Source organism: Pleurodeles waltl, chromosome 4_2 (genome assembly GCF_031143425.1).
Source record: "Pleurodeles waltl isolate 20211129_DDA chromosome 4_2, aPleWal1.hap1.20221129, whole genome shotgun sequence".
Lineage (NCBI taxonomy): Eukaryota > Metazoa > Chordata > Amphibia > Caudata > Salamandridae > Pleurodeles > Pleurodeles waltl.
In genome coordinates this window covers 127,880,984-127,905,158 of record NC_090443.1, presented here as the reverse complement: position 1 = coordinate 127,905,158, position 24,175 = coordinate 127,880,984, and the positions used below count along the sequence as shown (strand labels likewise).

Genomic DNA, 24,175 nt, shown 5'->3' with positions numbered 1-24,175 from the left:
TCCCTGTAAAACTCGCTCAGACCTGCCACGGCAGTGTGTGCAGTTTTAAACTATCAATTCAACCTGGCAAGTGCACCTACCTGCCAGGCCCAAACCATCCCTTTTTTTACTTGTAAGGCACCACTCAAGTAGGCCCTAGGTAGCCCCAGGGGCAGGGTGCAGGGTACGTTAAAGGTGGGACATGTACTGATATGTTTTACATGTCCTAACAGTGAAATACTACCAAATCCGGTTTTCATTGTTGCAAGGCCTATCTCTCTCATAGGTTAACATGGGGGACTGCCTTTTAATATCTTTTTAAGTGCAGTTTCCCTTTGAGACCAGATAGAGATGTGGTGTTAGGGGTCTCTGAACTCACAATTTATAAAGACATCTTTTTGATAAAGTTGGTTTTTAAATTGTCTGTTTGAAAATGCAAATTTTACAAAGTGGACATTTTCTTGCTTAAACCATTCTGGGGGTCATTCTGACCCCGGCGGTCATGGACCGCCGGGGCCAGGGTTGGAGGGAGCACCGCCAACAGGCTGGCGGTGCTCCACAGGGTATTCTGACCGCGGCGGTTCAGCCGCGGCCAGAAAGGGAAAACCGGCGGTCTCCCGCCGGTTTTCCGCTGCCCTGGGAATCCCCCATGGCGGCGCAGCTTGCTGCGCCGCCATGGGGGATTCTGACACCCCATACCGCCATCCTGTTCCTGGCGGTTCGCCCGCCAGGAACAGGATGGCGGTATGGGGTGTCGTGGGGCCCCCGTAAGAGGGCCCCACTTTGTATTTCAGTGTCTGCCTTGCAGACACTGAAATGCGCGACGGGTGCCACTGCACCCGTCGCACCTTCCCACTCCGCCGGCTCAATTCTGAGCCGGCGTCCACTTGGGAAGGATGATTTGCACTGGGCTGGCGGGCGGCCTTTTGCCGGTCGCCCGCCAGCCCAGTGCAAATCCCAAAATACCCTCAGCGGTCTTTCGACCGTGGAGCGGTATTTTGGAGGGGGGAACTCTGGCGGGCGGCCTCCGCCGCCCGCCAGGGTGAGAATCACCCCCTCTGTGTCTCTGCCTGCTTGTGTATTCTCTGTCTGGGTCAGACTCACAGTTAGGCTGTTTGTGATCTCCACTAGACAGTGACACAAAGGGAACTGGGGTGTAGCCTGCATACACTGATGGGCCTTCTGGGTTGGAGTGGAGGGAGGAGTGATCACTTACACCTGAATGGTCTGTGCCTGCCCTCACACAATGCAGTCTCTAACCCCCTGGTGTGAGTCTGGAGCTAGGCCTGGACAAGGCAGGATCTTGTGAACAACAGAGGCTTTCCTTTGAAGTTTGCCTATGTCAAAGGCAGAAAGGGGTCAGAGTAGCAGACCCAAACCCCAGATTTTTAGATTTGCTTCTGGAACCAAGAGGAACCTCTACCAAGGAGAAGAGCTGAAGAGCTGAGGACAAGTGCTGCCTGTGACTGTGCTTTGTTGGGCTATCCTGCAGTTGCTACTTCTGCCTGAGGAAGGCGACAAAGACTGGACTTTATGGTATATTTCTGCTTGTGAAGAATCTCCAAGGGCTTGGACAGAGCGTGCCTTCAGTTTTGAAGTCTCAGGGCCATCAAAGACTTCCTCTGCCAGCACCTGAACTCTCTGCTGAGACTCCTGCCCTGCCAAGTAGTGCCCTATCCAGTCCCTGGGCCCACGAAAGGTGAAGCTGGTAGAACAAGGACTGAAATCCATGCACAGGAAGCCGTGCTGGGAAAATGTTGACGCACCACCTGCAACGCTGCTGAAAAATGACGCGCCACCTGCTTCAAGGCTGATTTTTGAAGCACCACTTGCATTGCAGCTGGGAAATCAATGCATTGTGGCTGGGGAAATTATGCAAAACACCCGCTTACGGCTTTGATAATGACGCAAACCCCCACACAGTGTGGTTGTCCAATACCAAGCGACCGGATTTCTCAAAGTCATCATGAACCTGCGTGGATTCAAGGTGCACTGTCCGGAAATCGACGCATCGCTCTCTTGCGGGAGAGAAAAACAACGCAGCGCCTACCCGACTGGAAAAGAAACAACGCATGGCCTCACTTGCGAGTAAGGAATCGACGCATCGCTGACTTTTCCCGACACACGCTCGTCCGTGCGGCTTTATTTTTGACGCAAACCAGGTACTTTGTGTGAAAACAACTTTTCCATTGTTTCCTATGGAGTAAGACTCTTTTTTTACTTTGAAAATGCATATCTTGACTTGTGTATGTTGGGTTTTGTCGTTTTGGTCTTGCTTGATTTACAAAAATATTGCCTATTTTTCTAAACTGATGGGGTGTCCATTTTGTAGTGGTTTCACTGTATTACTGTGTGTGTTTTGATACAAATACTTTACAAATTGCCTTTAAGTTAAACCTTCCTGCTTATGCCAAGTTACCAAGGGGGCGAGTGGGGGTTAACTGGGTGTGCATCTCCCTTACCCTGACTAGAGTGAGGGTCCCTGCTTGGACAGAGTGCAAACAGACTGCCAGTTTGAGACCCCATTTCTAACATATATGGATTGCATCACAAGCACTGGTTTAATTAGAACTCACAAGTTTTGCTTTTCCAGACTTTCCAATTATGAGATATGTCAGGAAATTTAAAATAAGCACTGCTTTTAGGGAGCTCATATGTCCTGCTGTCCCTGTCTATGGAATGGAGATACATACATGTGGCAGGAGCAATGGTCTTGTGGGTCCAAACTGGGGTGGCATGGTGAGCAAAAGAACAATGGATTAAACCCAGATCTGTGACTGGGGGTGAGTGCTTGCATTGTTCAGCACTCTGTCGATCATTCTTTTGTGTTGCTAAAGTTGCCCTAAGTGGGAAGGGTATGCCCAGACGTGGGTCCCTTGCTCACTGTGCCACTGGATTCGAGCTAGCCTGGCTGATGAAGGGTGAAACCCTGAAACTGGTCCCAGGATGCTTGTTTCCAGTCCAGGGAGGACCTGGCTTGGCAGTTCGGGTTGGACTGTTCCCATGAGGGAACAGGGTCAAGACTGATTTGCATATGGCTGGGTCCAAACTGGGGTGGCATGGTGAGCAAAAGAACGATGGATTAAACCCAGATCTGTGACTGGGGATGAGTGTTTGCATTGTTCAGCACTCCGTCCATCATCATTTTGTGTTGCTAAAGTTGTCCTAAGTGGGAAAGGTATGCCCAGACATGGGTCCCTTGCTCACTGTGCCACTGGATTCAAGCACTCCGTCCATCATCCTTTTGTGTTGCACTCACAGACTTACCTGCCCCAGAATGGAAGACAGTGTCATATGCGTAATGAGCCACCTGACCTTGTCTTGACTATCATGATGTCAGTACGCAACCGCTCGGCCGGGCACGGCTGAGCTGATAAATAAAAGGGAAGCTAACCACTCGGGATTAGTCCCGCAATACATATATTGTTCCACCAGCTGCGTATGCCACCAAACCTCACCTCTAGACTCATTCAGCCCGAAATAGTACACTGGTGATGAGGCAGGACAGGGCAAGCAGAGAGTAGCTGCTGAGGGCCGTGCTCCAGCGCAACCTCACGCAGCCACCCTGGATCACTTTGGGCACCCACCTATGGAGCCGAGATCCAGGAAGACGCAAGGCAAAACCAGCCATACTGCCCAGATCTGTCGATTTCAGGGAACAGTGAGCTCAGAGCCACCTGGTGCGCTACGTGTGATACCACAGCCAATTTCTAAGGCCTTTCCCTGGCATTCATGCTACAACCACAGGCCTGACATGGACACAAGTGAGTGAGTGCAGTGCAGTGGAGGAGGGGAGATTCCTAAGGCCCTCTGTGCTCTGCAGGAGCCCGGGCACGCTGGCCAACACCATGTGACCCAAAAGAAAAGCAGCAATAGCAGAAAATCACAGAATAAGGAGAAAGTGTGGACCTGCACACAAACAACAGCAACACAGCATGAAAAAAAAAATCTGAGAAAGAAGTGACGGAGACTGGACAGGGCACAGGGCAGTAGAGTATTATGTGCTCAAGTGCAACCCAAAACTAACAAGTAAAGCAAGAAAGCAAAATACATACACAAGAAACAGAGGAGGGCAGCAGGCCCAGGGAGTCAAACAACCAATATGGTAGACGACGCATCAGTACCTGGAGCACAAGTTACGCAGCCAGCGCACACTGCCATAGGTGACCTAGCACCATTTAGTGAACTGGAAGACCCTTCCACTGTCACCCCAGATGGAGAATATGGGTAGGCAGGCTGGAGAACTACTTTAGGGTGACAAGAGAAATTAATGATGCAGTTAAGAGGTCACTGTTACTACACTTTGGAGGTGGTGAGATCTATAAACTGTTTCCGCATCTCTCTAACACAGGAGGGGTAGCTGATTGCAGTGTTGGCCATCACAGCCCTCAATGCTCACTTTGACCCCCAACTCAATCTGGAGTTTGAGAGATTTAAATTATGCAGGCGAGGCAGGGAGAAGGAGAGACAGTGGATGCATTCTACGCTTGTCTAAGGGCATTAGTGAGCATGTGCACAGATGACGACCAGTCCAAGAAAGTCCAGGCCCAAATAATACAGGGGTGCCAGTCCGCACACCTCAAGCACTTGATACTATGTCAACCCAGGATCATTCTAAAGGACATGCTCATTTTAGCCCATGCATACAACTTATCTATTGCAATGGCAGAGAAAATGGAGGGGAGGCACACAAGCAGACTGCAATCATGGCTGAGATGGTAGATAAAATACACAGCATACCTTTCAACCTCAGAGGAAGGGCAACCACAAGCTTCGACGCATCATGCAGAAACTGTAGCCTGGAAAGTCACCCCATGGAGAGATTTCCAATGGCTAGCAACATGTGCTCAGCATGTAATAAGCCAAACCACGTTGTGAGGGTCTGCAGAGACAGCAAAAGAGGATGCAGGGGTCGGGGTAGATGACCACCAACCAGAGCACCCCAACAGCTATTGCTCGCTGATAAATCGGCCATCGCCACCAGAAGGCAAGAGTGATACCCCTTAGATGTTTCCGAGGATGAACCAGAAGAGGAGGAAGAGATGTTCCTCATCTCCTACACTGCCCCATCCGGTAAAAGCAGGTGACCCTTACCCTGCTGTAACAAAATGGTCACAGGCATTACATTACTGGCCCTGATCGATGCAGGAGCTTCGGTGACCGTACTCATTCATTGGCAATACTTGTCACTATGCCCTTGCCCACTTCTCACCCCAACGCAGACTCAGATATACGCCTATGGAGGAAAAGAGCCACTAGCGCTAGTAGGTGCCATGGAAGCGCTAGTAAAACATGGAGACCAAGAAGTGAAAGCACGTTTTCACATCACGGAGGAGGAGGAAAGCACATCAACGGGATGTCACACGTCTGAAAACCTAGGCATGGTGTTCTTTTCTAAAGAGATACATATCTCGCAAACCGATTACATCCTTGAGCAATTTCCAAAACTGTTTATGGGACTAGGTGTTGGAAGGGCTCGCCCATCAAGCTACACATAGACAAGACAATCCAACCAACTGCACTAAGACACAGAGTATTCCATTTCATTCGCACCAGCAAGTAGAAGCAGTCCTTGAGAAACTGGAAAAGATGAACATGACTAAAAAGGTGTTGGGCCAACCCCATGAGTGTCTCTGCTCGTGATCATCGAGAAACCCAAGCAGCTAAAAGTCATCAGGCTGTATATAGGCATGAGGCTACCCAATAAGGGCAGTAGAGTATTATCTACACCAGCGCATAAGACTATTCGCCAAGAACGTCATATAACACCAATGACAGCCGAAATCACTGCTGACCTTAACTGGGCAAAATGGTTCTCCAAACTGGACCTAAATGCAGGGTATCATCAGTTGGTACTTCACCCTGATAGTCGATATATAACCACTTTTCAACACACCTAGGGCTTTGCCTCTACAAAAAACTGAACTCTGGCATCTCATCAGCTGCCAAAGTTTTTCAGGATGTAATAAGAGAGACCCTCTCTGGCCTCAAGGGAGTAGTGAATATCAGTGATGATATTTTGATATTCTCATCCACTCTGACAGATCACCACAATAGACTGAAGGCCACTCTACAAATACTGAAGGAGAGTGAATTGACTCTACACAAAGACAAGTGTTCAATTCTTGTCCAATCTCACCAGCCTGTCGGAACCATTCAGGGCACCCACCAAGGCCAAAGTCAAGGGGTCATGGGGGCACTTGGAACAAGAGGCTTTCGATAACATCAAGAATGCTTTCTTAACTGATGCCACAATGGCGTACTTTGATCCAGAAAAGGCCAGGGAAGTTGCGATTGACGGCAGCCCAGTAGGACTAGGGGCTGTCCTGATGCAATAACCAGGAATCTGGGCACCCTTTGCACTTGCGAGTGGGGCGCACACTGCCACTGAAAGCCATTACGCCCAGATTGAGCGAGAGGCATTGACCATAAAGTTGGTGTGCCACCATTTTCATCAGTACGTTTATGGCCATGAATTCAAAGTAATTACTGACCACAAACTGTTGGTGAGCTGGCTTGCAGGGGCTGCTCCTCACTCTCCCCCACTAATTGAAGCCTGTGCGGTGCAACTGTTACCGTTCCATCTCATAGTGGTCTAGAGGCCGGGAGCGGGAAACCCCATGGACTTCCTATCGAGATAACCCTCGGTGGAGTGAGGAGGTGATGAAAATGATGAATTGGGGGTGGAAGAGTTTGTCCACATGGTGACCATGGCAGAAATCAAGCAAGCTGCGGCTAGGGATGATGGATTGAAGTGAGTAGAAGAAGCTAGCAGAAACAAAGCCTGGAGATTATTCCTAAAGAACGGGAATCAGTGACAACCAGCTGAGAGGCAAGGCTCTGGAAGGTGAGGGACGAACTCAGACTCATGGTGGAAGGAGTTGTCATGAGAGGCCAGCGCATTGTCATCCCCAGCAAATCTGAGGATCGCAGTCGCCTTAGCCTATGCAGGCCACCAAAGAGTGGAGAAAACAAAAACCTGAATCTGCAGCAAAGTCTCAATTCCCTGGGTGGATATCAAGATAGAGGAGGTCGTGAGTTCCTGCCCAACATGCCAGCTCCTAGGAATCCCAGTGGCACCGCCCCCTATACTGACAGAAGCAGCACTGGGGATACCATGGGACACAGTGAGCATGGACTTTGGTAGCTTCCCAGACGCGAGGCTGACCATTGTGATGGTCAATGGCCGGTCCAAGTACCCTACTGTGGAGTTAGTGGCTACCACACATCAAGCCATTACTGGGAAAAACGTTTGCAGCATATCTGTTACCTACCAGTATCAAGACCGGTAACAGACCCACTTTTCAGGGAACAAAATGTACCATTACCTGTCAACACCAGGCATCAGACATCAGAAAATAACACCCTAATGGCCTGAGGCAAATGGCACAGTAGAGAGGTTCCTGAGGACATTGAACAAGGCGCTGCAAGCTGCAGTTGACAAAGGCTAGGACTGTGAATGGGAGCTATATTGGTTTTTACAAGCCTACCACATCACGCCCCATTCAACAACGAAATGTACTTCGATGTACCTGATGTTCCAGAGACCTACACAGGATATGATCCTGACAGGGCCAGGGTGGCAACCTCCACCCATCAATGAGGAGGAGGTGCAGAACAGTAGGAAGAAAACCAATGACCGGGCTAGCAAGAAAAGGTGAGCCGTCAATCATTCCCTGAGGGCAGGTGACCAAGTTCCTATACGCGATCGCCACCCTGGGTGAAAATTTCATACTATATACGAGAAGGGGTCATGAACTGTTGTGGCAGTCAAGGGGACCATGATCACTGCTCGGAGAGGCAGAGAACATCTTATGGTTCATGCATGCACAAGGCAAGAATCAGTCAGAGGTGGCACCAGAAGGAGACATGGACGTATACTTTGTGTCATCTACCTCTAAGGAGGAGAGTGTGTCCCCTCAAGAACAACAAATAAAGAATGTTAGCCAATTAGCCCAGAGTCTGGTCAAGCACTGACAGAACCCTTACCTCAAGGGCAATGTAACAATTGAACTGTGGTTCCCCAACGGTACACTGGACATGAGCTGAGTAATGAGCTGAGGACAAACCCCACACCCAGTAAGAGACTACATGATTTTGTATGTGCCCAGATAAAACTGTCTGCAAACATCTAAGGTTGGATGGGATGCAACGAGTCACCCGGCCTTGTCCTGGCTATTGTGATATCAGCATGCAACAGCTTGGCCGGGCGCGGCCGATATGATAAATGAAGGGGAAGCTAACCGCTCAGGGTTAGTCCCGTAATGCATATACCTCTGTATGCCTCCAATTTGTTGTACATGCGCTGCATACGCCACCAAGCCTCACAACTAGGCCCTTTCAGCCAGTAATTGTACAGTACGACCATTGGTTTTGGAGACTTTTAATGACCTTTTGACGAAAATCCCTTCCAGGAGGAGTCCAGGGATTGAAAGAAAAAGTTGAGAGTCTAGAGCGCTCCCTACCATGAGATTTGTGGCCATTTTGGATTTTGAGAAGAAAACACAGATTTGCCCCTTAAATGACCAGTGATGTACTAGTCCGAGATGGCCATTGATGCTGGGTGAGTGTGTAGAGACTGAAGTGAAAGTGTCTCTACCTATGAAAATGTATAAAGTAGTGCAATGATATGGCGCTATGATGCAGAACTGGGCAGAGGGCAAATGATCGTTGATGGGACATGAGATGGGAAAACCCACCAAGGTTCCTTTAAGATAACAGAATGGTAGTGGTCTGTTAAACTGTTAAATGATCATGTGCCTAGCACTTGTAACAGCTCTAAGAGTGTATGTAGTCTCTCGAAGAGTGCACGGATGTGGATGAGACTCAAACACTGATTCTGATGATGCATTTCCATGTCAGAGCCATATTTAGCTGCAAGGCACTCAGGCCCCCCCACTACAAGTGTTGCAGGAATACCACCTCAGTATCTCTACACCACAAAGTACCAATAAGCAAGTATCAACATTTCCAAGATCGAGGAATACTGGGCCATTCCAAGATTGTCCCTGAGATTAAGAAATAAAATGGGCGACTTGGTATTTCCCAACCAATTCCCGAATTTTATTCAATAGGGAGCCGTTTTCACCCCAACGTTTTCCCTGATTGGAGGAGGTGAAGTGCCCAGGTAAAAAACTCGGGAGTCGCAGTATTCCACTTACAATTCCTGATGCAGGTGATAACTCCTGTTATGGACTTTTTGTAAGCAGAGTCAAGAGACCTCAGTTTTGCAATGTGTAAAATTGTTGCTGAATTGGTTCTCTCACTGGAGTCCAGCTAGAGTTTCTTTCTGTGTTTTCAGAACAGAGAGATGCCTGTGGTACTCTAGGGCTGTTAGATGGAGGATTTTTAGTCCCTTTATTTAGACAGGGACCACTTATGGGCTTACAGTAATTGACTAGCAACTGTCAGTCAAATGCATCCTGCAGTGGGAAATCATTCCGGGTCAAGACATGACCATGAACACAAAAGGCCATTCTTGTTCTTGGTCATAGTGTATGAATGGTGTACTAACTTGGTATGAAGAGCCAAGTTGATATGTTATCTTATCTCTAACAGCACCTGATGTGGTATGGAATGTTATAGGCGAATGCCACGTGGAATGCTGAAGCCTCTGCCTTCCTCGGCCTAGCTACTGATGGGTTGGGGAATACAGAAAAAGCCCTTGTTTTGGGCTCGTTGGTTCACATTTTTTCATCAGGCGATGCAGTCTTGAATGCTGATTGCAAACTGGTAGGGAGATCACGGGACTTGCTTGCACCAGTCTTTCCCAATGCTCAAGGCTGGTGAAGCTCAGACTTCTCCACTTCTAACTTCTAACAACAGAGTAAGCATTAGGTAATGGGTCAAAGAGCTGGGTGTGAGCAGTTGTGAAGAGGAAAATGAAGAAGACAAGCACCGAAACTACTGCAGTCCATAGCGTCCCCTCAGATTGTCACCTGTTATCAGCCTGGACCACAAAGACACTGTCTGTCCCGATGCCTAGGAAAGCCGCTCCCTTCATGACGGAGTAGTGACACTGCAAACGGACGACAGAAGCAACATAAGTTACTTGACCCAGACCTCAGGTACAAGGAGCAATCGCCTCGCCACTCACTGAGTTTTCACATAGACCTATGAGATGCTACATATTTATACCTACCTCGCTGGAAGTAAACACCGCCAGTCTGGGCAACTCCTTCATGCCCTTCTGCTTGCTCTCTGGAAAGAGGTGGTACCGGGCCAGGTTCATGGCGTACATGTTCGAGATGGAGCCTCCTACAAGGTGGCAAAGATGAAGCTGTAGTAAAATTGCAGGAGCTTTAGCATTCCAGCGATTCATGTGTGCTGTGGTTACAAGTGATGTCATGGGCAGAAGCACTCAAGTTTGGAAATCTGGACTTCTTTCTTATCATCTGACTTTGGTCAAGAGCAAGAGAGAGAATATAACAAAAGGAAGAAGAGGAGAAACATAGGAAATCGTGACAAATAGAGACAGCAAGGATGAAAAGAGTCTGCAATAGAGAAAAAAGCAATAGAAAGTGTAGGGTTGTGAAAGAAAGGAACATGAGGAGAAATCAAGATTTTGTGACCTTGTTATTTGACAACCCCGGCATTTGGCTGCTCTGTAGCGGGCTACTAGGAACAAATTGGGCCTCTACACTTAGTAACATGTATTTATTTATTTTTAACAAATGAAGCCCTATAATTCACAGATGTACACACCGGTGGGCTCATCAAGTGAGAGAAAAGATCACACTGCAGGAACCCCAGCGCCAAAAGGTGCACTCTGTACTGGGTCCAGTAGCTCCAGCAAAGTGATTTTAGACAAACTGTACCTGGGCAGAATATACCATCTCCAGTCTGCCAACCGATCAGCTGTCTCAGCTTCTTCAGCACTACCTCCTCCATCAGCACAAACACGGGTGCCGTCTCATAGGTGGCTCTGGAAGACAGGAAAAGCCAATGCCACAGTAGAAAGACCCAGCTAGTGATGGAACAATGCCACATGTAAGATAAAAATGCAATGACACTGAATGGGCTGGCTGAAGTCATTATCCACACGTGAGAAGTCCGGTCTGGGAGATGAACTAGATGAATTACATTACATAGACTGTAAAATAACAAGCCTTGGTAAAGTCAACACATCTGGATTTATCGTGCTATATAATACAGCGTTAGCACATTAGAGAAACGCACTGAAGGGAGACAGGAGGGGCATACAGAGAGGACAATTGTTCAAAAGTAGTTCCTCATGCACCTCAGAGCCTCGGCCTATGACTGAAAGTGAATGATCGAAAGAAGCTAATGTTTGAAAAAGGCGGGCTGAAACCTCACATTTTGCATATATTGCAAGGAATGAATCTATTTGCAGTAACAAATCGGGCAGACTAATACATAAACATAGAGAGCTCTCAGAGACTAACACCAATTTTCTAGTGCCTTATTCTGGCCAGGATGGAGGAAGCTGCCATCTAAAAGGGAGCATTAGTGCTGCAACAGTTTCACGTGGTATGTGTATTGAGGAATGCTGCTGATGGCAACATCCAGAGATGCAGTACCAACATTAAGGATCTAATAGGCTGCCTGTTGGCTGAGGCTGGAGACGCTGCTCCTAAGGGTTACTGTTAGCCACGTGCTGATCCTATAGTACCAGGCTAAGAATGAACTCACTGGATAAAGCACATCACATCCTGAGAAGGATAAACTGCTGACTTTAGAACCTGTGTTCTTGGATCCAGCACCAGACATAAAATCGTGCGACTTTGGGCCAATCTCTGAATCGCCTCATGTCTAAAATTATAAATTTGTGAAATGTGATTAAATTGTGGAAGTGTTAATTCTGTTATAATGTAATTTTAAAAGTGTAAATCTTAATGGTGAACACAAACGTTTCTCAACAACCTTCCCCAATGATGTTGAGCGCCACGTTGGTTCTTACCAAGGTTTGCGATATATAAATATACATGCAGGCACTGCAATTTCGCCACCTCAATAGGTTGAAGACGCTGGAGAGACTTACTGACTGGTGTTGAGTGCCTCTGTGATCATCCGTCCGGCCAGGGCATGGCAATCCAACCCAGCAAATAACTGGTTAAAGAAACGTGGGTGCCCTGCAAATAAAAAAAAATTGCCAGAAGATTCTCATCAGCTTTTGGCAAATCCTGACTGCCTCCATGGCTCCTCTCCTGTGTACCTCTCGCCCTTCAGCTACTTGGGATTGCTCCTCTACCTCGGAATTCCATGCTCCTTTTCTCCCTCCCACTAGTTTACAAACATCCTGCTCACCAATACCAACTGGCATTCTGCTCCTCTCCCAGCTTCTACCCCTCTACCATTAGCTGCGCAGCTCCAGTGGATGTTCTGTGCACAACCATCTGGTTTCGAAGCCACCAGCTTTAGGCCCACTTATTCACTGTCCACATCCTCTAGAGAGGCGAGGCATAGAAGAGTTTATGTGGCTCTGAAATAATCTCTAAACAATACACAGTGCCGGTCTTCAAGAAAAGAAGTAAACAAAACTACTGAATATTCAGAAACAGCCGCTGCAATAAAATGCTACCAACAGCTCTAAACAAATCACCAGCATAAAGTTAGACACTTACATGTCTTTCTATGACAATGGAAGCAGGTTCATAAACAATTAAGATTATGCTTTTGAGGGCTCTAACATGTTAACATGGCTGACAAAACAAATGCAGTTGTTATATCATAGACTTCCAATTTTTTTTTTTTAATAAAAATGGCTACTTATCAACTGAGTGGAAATTATATGGCAAATCATGAGCTATTAAGAACCTCACAATAGTCACGTAGGCACCTGTGTCTTCCAATTCTATTATTTCCCCCTCCATTGTGCAAGAGGTGTTGTTACTGTGTTTAATGGGCCGCCCATGAAAGAGACCTTCAAAGCACGACTGGCTGGCAAAGGGACTTCCAGGAATGGAGCAGAAAAGGGTGAAAATATGAGTGAAGGTATGATCTACACTCGCTGGGGATGTTCTTGGAGTATAGGAGAGGGGTATCTCCTAACCATGATCTGGTGGGGTTGGTTTCATAGTACACAGATGTAATGAAATGGTCAGCTTACTCTTCGAAACCTACCATCCAGCCTTTGGATATCTGGAGTGCCAAACTCCACACAGTTGTCTGAGTTTAAATCAGAGGTTTTGGAGAAAGCAGAGCGGTCTTGATGTTCAGGGTAAGGGAACTATTACTTCATGTCTTTGGATCACTATTTTTTCCAGCCCTGGGATCTCCTTTTAAAAAACAATGTATTCTAGTACTTGATGTCAGCCTCTTTGGTCCTGCTACTCCCCGCTCCACATAGCCCTCTTGTCTGTTTCCAGTACCTGTTTTCACACTGTACCGGATGATGTCTCTGCAGTGATCCAGGAGGCTCCTGGATGACTCTCCATTGCTTTTGAGTTCTAGATCCAGTGTGTTCTTCAGGTCCTCTGGATCTAGCCAGTCACAAACCTGCCAAGAAGAAAAGAAGCAGATCTCCTTAGACTAAGAATATTTAAAGCTGCATAATCTCGCAAGGTGGTTGGCAGATCCACAACGCTCAATCGGGTTCTTTTACTGAGACAATGGGACTAGAAGACACTGCACGTCCCACATCTCTCAGCTACCCACAAGCATGTTGTATCATCTTTTCTGAATTGCCTACGTGAGGATCAAGAACACAACATATGGTGGTCTGATATAACAATTCATTGGGACAACCCTAAAACTGCACATCCTTTTTGGGCCTCCCCAGCCCTCCAATTCATGAGTAGACACTAATGTGATTGTGTGTGTCCAACAGACAGAGCGCACATCCCCAGTGGAACATCAGCTAGTGCAATACTCGGACAGGCCAGTGTGTGCCACTGTCGTTTTTGGTCTGTGTAATCCTAGTATAATATATATCACATCCCAACTGTCAGACGAGGTTACTGTTGCTGAATGGTGTGTCCTGAAAAAAATATGGAAAAATCAGTCTCTTGTACATTTTTTTAAAAACTTCTGACCCGAAATCTATTATTTTCAAATATGAATCGTGACATAATGAAAGCTGTTCTCATCATGAGGTCTAGGCTGCCTATAATGTCCATGACACCTTTCTTTTTCTCACCTGTAAGTTACCCTTCAGATATACTTTATTAAGGCATCGGGTGAGAAGGGCTGCTGTGGGAAATGGAGTTCACCGCCGGGGTAAGGATGTTAAAGTTGGATTTATTTTTCATGTGCCTAAGATGCCATGATTTTCAGGAAGGAGGTGTGGGCAAGCCTCATAAACTCTCATTTCTAAGATTGTGTCTGTCCAAAGAATTCTGAGGGTCCTCACCCAAGATGAAGTAGAGTGTTTTCCTGTGATGTCAATTCCTGTTTGAATCACTTAAAAGGGCGCATTTACAGGTGATAAATGTGTCACAACACATTCATTACCTTAATGTTCTTCATATTCTTCACCCACTCGATATTACATTTGTGTCTAATTTTTGGTTCGTCCAGTTAGAATTTCAGTCAGATATCCCTGCTTGTCTTTTTCCTCTTCCCTGCCCTCAAATTGAGTTTGGATCCTTGCTATTAACTTCTCTATTAATTTTCATCTTAAATCAAGAGTTACAAAATTGTCCAGCAGTTTTTTTGCCCTTTCAGTTTTTTCCTCCTAGCCAGGCCCCTCTTTAGGAGCTGCTTGACACTGTTCAAGTGTGCTATTAAGTGGAAAATGGCATTCGTGTTACTGGGAGAAGTCACACTTTCTTCGGGCAATCAAGAAGGAGACTCAACAGGCCTTGACACACACCCTGGAACGACCTGATAGGTTGAATGTAGAACTAGTGCATGTACTGTAGGGACACCTCCTGGCATCCGTATGGAAATCTTTGCATAGTCAAGTGAGGTTAGTTTAGACACAACTTTAATGAAGAACTGCTTGACCTCACATGAACCAATCTCGAAGACACTTATGCTGTGACTAAAGCTACCTACTTATACCTCTCTACCTTGAGAATCCAGTTAATTACTTAGTATCTGTATATAGTTATCCTTGACACGAGGCTTCTCATGGGCTCACTGTATTTAGTTTCATCTTTGTGTCAGCCTTTCCACACATTAGTGATTTAGAACATTACTCAGTTTTGATATTTTCCTAGTCTCTTTGTGCTGCTGGACACTGAGCTTGGCTTGGAACCTCAGAAAATCTAATTCAGTATCAAACACAAAGCACGGTGTTGGTGAAGATAACTTGCTGATTGTCACCTGGACGCAGAGAAGCCCAGAGTATTCTGTTAAATTATGTTGAATTGAGAAGAACCCATCCAGCGCCCACAGTCTATGGGATAGTCCACCATCCTTCTGTTCTGCTACGGGCAACACTAACTCGCAGCCCTGAAACAACAATCACAGTCATAAATAAATTACTTTGTATTAGTACACATAAGGCCCTCCTGCACCTACCTTTCCAGAAGCATCTGTTCCTTTCTGAACAACCTCCTCCATGATCATACGAAAGATGTCTTCTAAGAATTGGTCCCTATCACCTTTCCTTTGAGAGGGTAGAGTAATGGCATCTTCTAGTTCTGTAGCAATGTTATGCACACCACAACCAAGCCCTGTGTGGGGATCCACACCAGTGCTGGATTCAAACAATGATGCCTGCAATCCTATAAGAAAAAAAGCATGAAGAACACATAGTTTGCACCTCGTCTATGCAGTATATATTTATATGTCTTATTTGCAATACTTTGCATCTGTTATGCACATACATCACTCGGATGCCACGTTCAGCATTGCAACTTTAGGGCAAGCATCATTCACAAAAGCACAAACATCACTAAGACACATAAACTAAACAGCATGGGAAGCAGAATGTAATATTCTACAGGTATATTTTTACACAGGGGCTATACAAAGTACAAAATTCACAAGACACCAGTGCTTTCAAATTAAAACCACTGCAACATGACTTACTATAGACTGATCAAAAAAACACCTACTTACTAAACCAAGTGAACAAAGTCTGTCTGGACCTAAAGAAATTCAAACGTACTGTACCAGCAATGAAGGCCCTCCACTGGATCACAGAGGAGCTCAACTGGGGCAAAGGAAAAGGTCACCTCCAGATCTCAGCACCATGTTTCAACCAAATCAGAAATGTATGATTCAGTCAATACCAGAACATTGTGTAGCCCAAAATCATCAATGGATGAAATTTGACTGAAAAACACCTTAGCAGGAGACCCCTAGATCACTGGTATATGCTAAACTCACCTTCCATATCCAAACAAAACTTCCTTGCCTTGAATCAGGGTATGACGATCATAATTTTCAGGCAACCCTTTAGGTTCTAGGCTACTGTTTCCAATATGACTAGCTAACCCAGAAGAAATGGGCCCGCTTTGAAAAGGCACATGACAGCCACAGGTCTAATCATTGGCCCAGAGTCCCCTATGATCAGTTGAGATACTACTTCTGATGTTCAAGGGACCACCCACAGGATCGCATGACTATTCAATGCCAAGCAAATTTATGTGAAGTAGTGCACCCCACAAACATGAATAGGGAGTAGCTCCATGGAACACTAGAGAGACAAGGCCGCTTGTGGTGCTCTACAGAATATATAAATGCATAGAGTGAGTTCATGAGTGAAGGTAATGCAAGTTTCCACTATACATAGAACAGAGACCTGCTAGACAGCAGCAGAGCAAGGTTCACTCGCACACTAAAGAAGTGAGCAAAGCAGTTCTACTCCTAGCCACCATCACAGGTACGGCACTGGCAACAGAAGCACTGCAGGATTCCGTCACCCCATAAAAAGGTACCATCCAAGAAGCAATGGGGCAAGCTTATCTGCACACATAACATGTACTGCACAAACAATGTGAGTGCACACTTCCTTCACATACACAGACGTTGGGACTACACATGCAACAGCAGCACACGATTCCCTCATACTGAGAGAGAGAGCACTGGCAGGGGCTGAAATAGTGGTCCATGTTTCCCGCAACTGGGCACCAGATGACCCTGAATAACACAGATACATGTTTCCTTTCTACATAGCACCTCACTTCCTTCAAGACAACAAGGTATATGCCTGAATTGTCCTGACCAGACACCTGTCATCTAAGAGACACTCTGGATCAACCCATCCCACCTTACAAACATTCCAACCTCCTGCAACCGTGTTGCCTGAAAATTTGTACCATCTGAATGGTACGCCCAGTATGCAAACTACAAAGGCACACCAATGCTGGAGCCCTGACAAGCAAAATAAATAATCAATCATAACAGGCCGATTTTTCTGTTCCACAGGCAGTGCTTAATTTGTCAATAAAAACGGACCGGTGCCCTAAACTCGCCTCTGAAGCACAAGGCTGCTGCAATTAAATGTGCGAGGACAGAATACTGGAGCAGCGTAATCCTGAAGCCATCTCGGCCCTAATCAAGTTACAGCCACTTCCTGCCTCATCGGCTCACTCTTGCAGCTTTCTGCTTTCTCCCTTTGTGACACGCTTCCGTGCTTGTTCTCCCTTCGTCTTTACTCGCAGTAAATGGTTGAGGCAGAAAAATAAGTGTCGGTGCCCCGCACCGGAAGCCACCTGCTCAAGTAAGCACTGGCCACAGGTTCTAAAAGTCCATCGGCCACCGCACAAAAGGCTAGCTAACTTCACAACGTGAAAAAAAGGCAAAATTCAATAAGCAGATGCCAAAAACCTTAACACTGAAAGGCCAAACATTTGGTGGGAATCCTTTCAAGTATCATGAAATGTACAGAATACTAGGCCAAGTCGCCGTCTATTATGCACATTAATGTCTATTGCAGGAATCAGAAAACTGCCCTGCAGGATGGGCTAGCACAGGTTGCAAAATATAACCCCCAGTTCGTTATTATCTGACAACACGAAAAAATTCAAGAGAGTCAAGGGTACCATGTAGCCTGAAACGATAATAAAATCGCTTCAGGATCTAGAGTAGTTATGAGCACCTGCTTAGGTCCTCTTAGGCAGGGTGGATCTAGTCCAGCCTCCACGTTGTAAAAACCTGTCAGAAATTCAGCCTCACTACTGTCAAATCATCAGATATACCAAGAATCTGGGGTGTGGCCTCAGCTGCCAAAAGGGCTGTACTGTAATTTGTAAACTCAAGCTCAGAGCTCTCCAAACCCAGATATTTCTGCCCTATCTGACTGTTTTGGAGTCCTGGCGTGAGTGGGGTGGGTAAAATCATACCCTCTATGGCGAGGACCCATCTTTTAGCACCATTAGATGGGCTACAGACCTTGGAGATCCCTGCAGCCTACTATGGCTCAGTGAGAACATCCTCCTCGGACTGCCTTTTGGGTGCGGGGGGCAATCCTGAGGGACCCGGGGGGTCTTTGGTCTAGCCTGAGGTCTGCTGTGCACCGAAGCAGGCCACAACCATTAACTGCAGCGGGAGCCAGTCTGCTCTCCTGACCAGTGACGGCCCAGCTCTGTGAAGAAACAGTGCAGGGACAAGTCGAGGGTACATGCGGGTAGACGGCATCTACCCACTCTTTTCACAGGGAGGACACGTCTACCCTGTCAGGTGATTTGGCCCCACAGAAATATGTTAAACCTGTCCCAATGTAATTTTCAGACACCCTACACATTCAAAAGCGCCTGCGCATTGTCTGCATTGGTTCCGAGCAGGGCAGGGGGCTTCTCAAATTACAGCCCATAACAAAGGACGAAATCAAAGGGCCATCAGGACTGGTTTTGATGTGGTATCCTGCTGAGAGTTATGGAGCCTCACACCTAAATCCAATGGAGGGGAACCAAAGGCACTCATCTTATCATTTCACACCTACTGAAGAGAGGCATGCTTTTGACATTGTTCAGTGCTTCATATAAGAGATAATGATACACTATAGGAATGTCAAATGTGTTGGTCTCTCCACATATTATACACAAATAACAATTTAAATACCATTCTTTTGTTTTATTTCTTTTATAGTGCTTTAGAGCTACTCATCCCAGTGCAGGGTATCAGAAAGCTTTACATCACACGTACACATTATACATTGACAACTTTGTAAATCAACGTGCAGAATGTTTTACATAAGAGGGTGACAATTTATTAACTGCAAGTAATAAAAGGACATCTGTGTTAAAAGCAGTAACCCACTTCACCCATTCACATAAAATAAAAATCTGCCATCTGTGTGATACATAATGTGCTTTGCAGGAGACATATTAAACCTCTATGCTACTTTTATTCATAACTAGGACTAGATAAAAACAGATCTTTCCAGCAAATCTGTTAACCTCCAGTTATCTTACCATTATTATTTTCCCCTGAGGTTTATGTGGCACACAAAGATCTCTGCAGCAGGTGACTTAACCCCATAAGGCATTTTAAAATGCGGACTTTTCAACAAATTAAGCAGACCATATGTACGGCCTTGTTTCCCTTTGTTGCCATTTTATTTGTGGCAGGGTTTTAAAAAGTAAATGTATAAGTTGAGGCCTGCATTTTGAGTCGGGGTTGTGCCACTTTTTTTGGCACAACCCTGAGGCAAAATCTGCTCAAACGTACTCATGATAGACCTGCTAAACATTTATGTTAGGTTTTAAGATCTGATGTCACTTTTTGTTATGTCACTTCTTGAGAGGTCATGGGTTATGATGTAACTTCCTGTGAAGCCATGTGTGTGGATGCGCCATGATGTCACACACTGTGATGTCATGCCCTTGATACATTAGGAGAGACTAGAGCTCCCCACAGCGCCTGCCGCTTGGACCAGCCCTGGCATTCTGAACTTAGGGCCAGATGTACCAAAGGGTTTTACCCATTCTGTGTCTATGGGAAAATGTGTTTGTACATATGGCCCTTAGTGAAGACGTTGTTTCAACCGAAATAGAGACTGAGATACTCCCGCCACCGGTGCCATTGGTTTGGAACTCCTGTCTCTCTCTCTCTCCACTCATGCCTGATGAGATTTTCAGCTTCTCTAACAGGGACGCAGGCGTGGCTGACAAGGCATGAGTTGCTCCATTACTGCCCCGCAGCGATGTAAGGTTTCACCTCTTCAGGCCAGTGTGACTGCAGAAGCACAGCTCTACTTGGTTAGTGAGCCCCTGAGGAGAGTTCTAGCAGACTGTGCTCACCGCCTCAGCCCCACTCTGGAGGCCCCCTAAGTACTTAATTCTTCCACTGTCCTGAGGAGGCCCATAACAAGGGCCCTAACGCATCTACTCTTGCTGACGGAGGAATCAATAAAATCACGAATACATCAAGTAATACACAGGACACATTAAAAACAGAGGACAGGACTGTCCTTCATGTAAATGCTTATTCACACGCCAGGTACTAACAACTGAGTAATGGTTTTTGCACTATTTTGATGAATGGAATAAACTGTTTTTTTAAAACTTATCTAAGAATAACAATGATAAATTTAAGTATTCACTGTGGTAGCAATGCATGTATGATCTTTCCCCTTATTACTGTTGTGTTCAACCTGTTCTTTTGCCCAGGTACTGTGAGGCCACTAGGGCACAACCTCTTATGTGGATACCAGTCATGCTCTATAATGCCACTTGCATACTGCCTACCTTCTCTTTTTAGGACTTGTGCCCAAAAAACTGTGCAACGATATTGAGGCAGGCCCCTGGCACCCAACCCGTGGACATAGAGACTGACAGTGAGTGCGGCACCAGGGGCGATAGCGTGCCGCCTGACACAGAAGATTGCTGAAAGTGGTCAGCAGGTGGCATAGAGCTCATGTGGCCCTTCCTGACACTGACAGCAGCCCCCCTCTCAACAGGCTGCATGCTGATAGCAAGGACACTTGAATGGGAAGTCTTCATGACATTGGCTGTCCGGGACCCATCTATTGAAAGTCCTACCAAGCTGTGCCTTCCCTGACACTTGACCTCGTTCCACTTTATCTCAGACCAGACACACTACCTGGGGAACTTGGAAAATTAGCAGTGACACCTAAAACATGAGAGGGTTGTCAGTAACTGGGAAACACCCCACCTTCTAACCGCAAAGGTCTAGCAGATGGCTCACTGCCACTGCCTTCATACTCCTCCTTCAAGACATTGACTCCCGCTGAAAGTCACCACCCCAAATTATGGACAAGCTCTTATAATACTTGTCACTGTCCTGGCCCCTCACTAGGCACCCTATTGTATTCCTTATTCATCACCCATCTGCCCAACTAGAATCAAAACTACTGTGGTGACCTTTGCTATACCCTCCCTTACCCAAAGCTGCGGCCAAACAAATTTCCTATCACCTTGAGAGCTCCTACGGTTGCTACCCAACTGCTTTTAGGATGTCACCCACACCACATGCATAATTGGGGGCCTTACTTTGGTGTTTCAGATGGTAGCTAACCAATTGTTCCTTGTATTGCCTTTGGTTTTATAGACTGGGCTTTTTGTTGATTGTGTTTATTGAACTGGAGAGAAGGTCACAAGATATCAGGTTGGGCCCTAACATTCTCTTTCACTCGTTTAAATTATGGGTTACATTACCACAATAAGGCAGCAACAGAAATATCACATTATTTCCTGGAACATTAAAGGGATGCAGACACCGACTAAGTGTTATAAAATATTCTCCTTGCTTAAAGGTAGAGAGGTCTTTATAGAGCTCCTTCAGGAGGCACAGATGACCCAGGCGAGAGGCTCCAAAAGCACTGGAAAGGTTGCTTATTTACCTCTGATTACTATGCATATGCCAGAGGAGCCATCATCTGGGTGAATCCCGGAACCCACTTTGGCTTTCTATCCACTGATGTAGATACTGACAGATTTGCCCTACTAGAAGCCAATCTCAATGGCATAATCTCTAGCAATGTTTACATTTCCAAAAAAAGAGTACCCCACCCTTCTTATGCAGTCTACTACCCGACTGGACAATAAGCACACATCCCATGGGTACTGGGGGGAACAGGCTCCCAGCCCCCAGGCACTCCCATAGTTCATTATGCACGGGCACCGGTCTCATGGCTTCCACAACTGTCCCTTCAAGATGCTTAGCACCACCATAATCCAGGAATAAAACTTTATTTGTTTTACTCACTAGTTCATGACCTATCTCTGTGATTGAACAGAATAGTTTGTTCATCCACACTTAGTCTGGCAGTCTCCTCCTCTGATTACCTGGGTGGGGAACGTTCAAGTCATAACCGACTGCTGATTCACCTTAACTTAGGTAAACTCTTCTTCCCTAGCCCCAAAAAAGATGACCTTCGAAGACCCTGACTTTCGAGGCTTAATGGCAGAGAATATACTAGAGTACTTTGAGCAAAATAGATGGCATCATCCCTGATAGTAAAATGGGAGACATATAAGGTCATGGTCAACAGGGTGTGTGCATCCAGGCAGTGGTGGCAGGCTGTAAGACATTGGAACGGGATCTGGCCGGGTTAGGGAAAGCACATATTACAACTGAAAGAAAATTAGTAGATGACCTGCCTCTGAGAAACGCCCTAACCCATGTTTCTTGAAGAAAATGTAGCTCTGGTGTAGTGCCTACTTCTGGTTTAGTGCCTTATTCTGTTTTTATGACCCAGATGCATTCTGAGGGTGACAAGTCTGGCTGTCTTCTTGCGTCGATAATAAATGCAAACTCCGATCACGGCCCTGTGTGACATGGACGAGGAAGCTGAATCACTCGTAGCAGGCGATCCATGAATTGTTTGCTACATTTTATTAATACCTGTATAGACAGTCACCACAAGTCCAACTTGGTGACGACCGATGCCTGCTAAGTGACTGCCCGTCATCTAGAATACCCCCAGAATTACTAGAAGAAAGAAAGGCTCCTATAACGGCCCAGGATATTAAGGAAGCAATTGCTATGTTGACCCCTGTAACTACGTTGACTGACATGTATCGGGCAGCTCTAGCCAGTGGGCGGATCTCCTCATCCCTCAAGGGAAGCCATCCCAGAGCTGGGCTCCAAGCAGTTGGCCTCTTATCGACCTATAGATTTTTTAACACTGATTACAAACTTATTAGTAAAATCCTGGCTGACCTCATACAGTGAGCACTGCTGAAGCTAATCCATGTGGACCAGAATAGTTTTGTTCTTGAAGGAATACCCTCTTAATATCAAAGAACCACATAGTTATGGAGGCAACCAGACTGATTGGCCTCAGGATGCTTCCCTCGTTCTAGACCTGGCGAAAGCACTTAACACCCTGAGAATTTACCATTTATTCCAGGTTCTGACTACATTTGACCTAGTGCCTAGTTCACTCCAGCTTGTATGGTTACTCTACATGGACCCATGAGGCCGAGTCTGGTTAAAGGGGCTGACATCAGATCCTAGGAAGGGGTGTCACCCCTCCTTTTTGCCATAGAGCTGCTTGCCATTCGGGCCGGGGTTATTCGCTTCCCAGTCATTCAACGCAATCTCACTTTATACAGATGATTTAGGCAGATGATGTGCTCCTTTACTTGAAGGTCCTGTCAGGAAACCACTTCACAGTGGCTCAGTTACTGGTAGAGCTCGGAGTGTGCTCTGGCCTGAAAGTTAATTGGCACAAATCCTTCCTGTTTCTTCCATGCCCTACCTTGGTACCAGTGCTGATGAACTTGGGAGTGGGTTCTATCCAGTGGAGGGCACCTTGTTTCAATAATTAGACATTCCCATATTCCACACTGTTCAAGATCTTTTAGAAGATAACCTTACAAAGGCAATGACTGCCCTTAGAGCCCAAGTGACCTTCTACTGAACCCTTCCTTTATCAGTCATGGGCTGCACAGCGGACTCAAAAATGGTGATGCTGCCCTACTTCTATAAACTTCGCCAACCTATGGTTATTCTTTCCCCCTACATTTTTTCCTAGGGGATTTTATTTGCTATACTTCTTGCTGGAGGTGGGCTCTGTTGAACCTCTGACTCTTGTTTGACCGGGGAGGGGAAGTTGGGTGTTCACAATTTTGGACCTTATATCTTATCATGCAGATCCAAAGGCTGGCCTTTTGGATAGTAGGCCAATCCCTTGGGTAATTGACCAGTACTGGACCTCCTGTTGGATGGGCTGGCATGTTAATGCTATTAATACCGGTGTTAGAAATGGGGTCTTTGGTTGACAGTCAGGTTACCCCCTGTTCAAGCAAGGACCCTCACTCTAGTTAGGATAAAAGAGAATCACCCTCAGCTAACCCCTGCTTACCCCCTTGGTAGCTTGGCAGAGCAGTAGGCTTAACCTCAGAGTGCTGGGCGTAAAGTATTTGTACCAACA

General features: G+C 46.3%; 1 protein-coding gene across 1 annotated transcript in view; it reads right to left on the bottom strand.

Moving 5' to 3' along the window:
• The window catches only part of CSAD (cysteine sulfinic acid decarboxylase), a 171,697-nt gene that overhangs the window by 132,916 nt on the left and 14,606 nt on the right, over window positions 1-24,175 (bottom strand). Inside the window, exons 2-7 of the mRNA XM_069230940.1 lie at window positions 15,406-15,611; window positions 13,311-13,437; window positions 11,981-12,071; window positions 10,797-10,903; window positions 10,121-10,236; window positions 9,918-9,997 (exon numbers count right to left, since the gene is read on the bottom strand). Of these exons, the coding sequence (XP_069087041.1) occupies window positions 9,918-9,997; window positions 10,121-10,236; window positions 10,797-10,903; window positions 11,981-12,071; window positions 13,311-13,437; window positions 15,406-15,611 (727 nt within the window). The remainder of the gene's footprint in view (window positions 1-9,917; window positions 9,998-10,120; window positions 10,237-10,796; window positions 10,904-11,980; window positions 12,072-13,310; window positions 13,438-15,405; window positions 15,612-24,175) is intronic.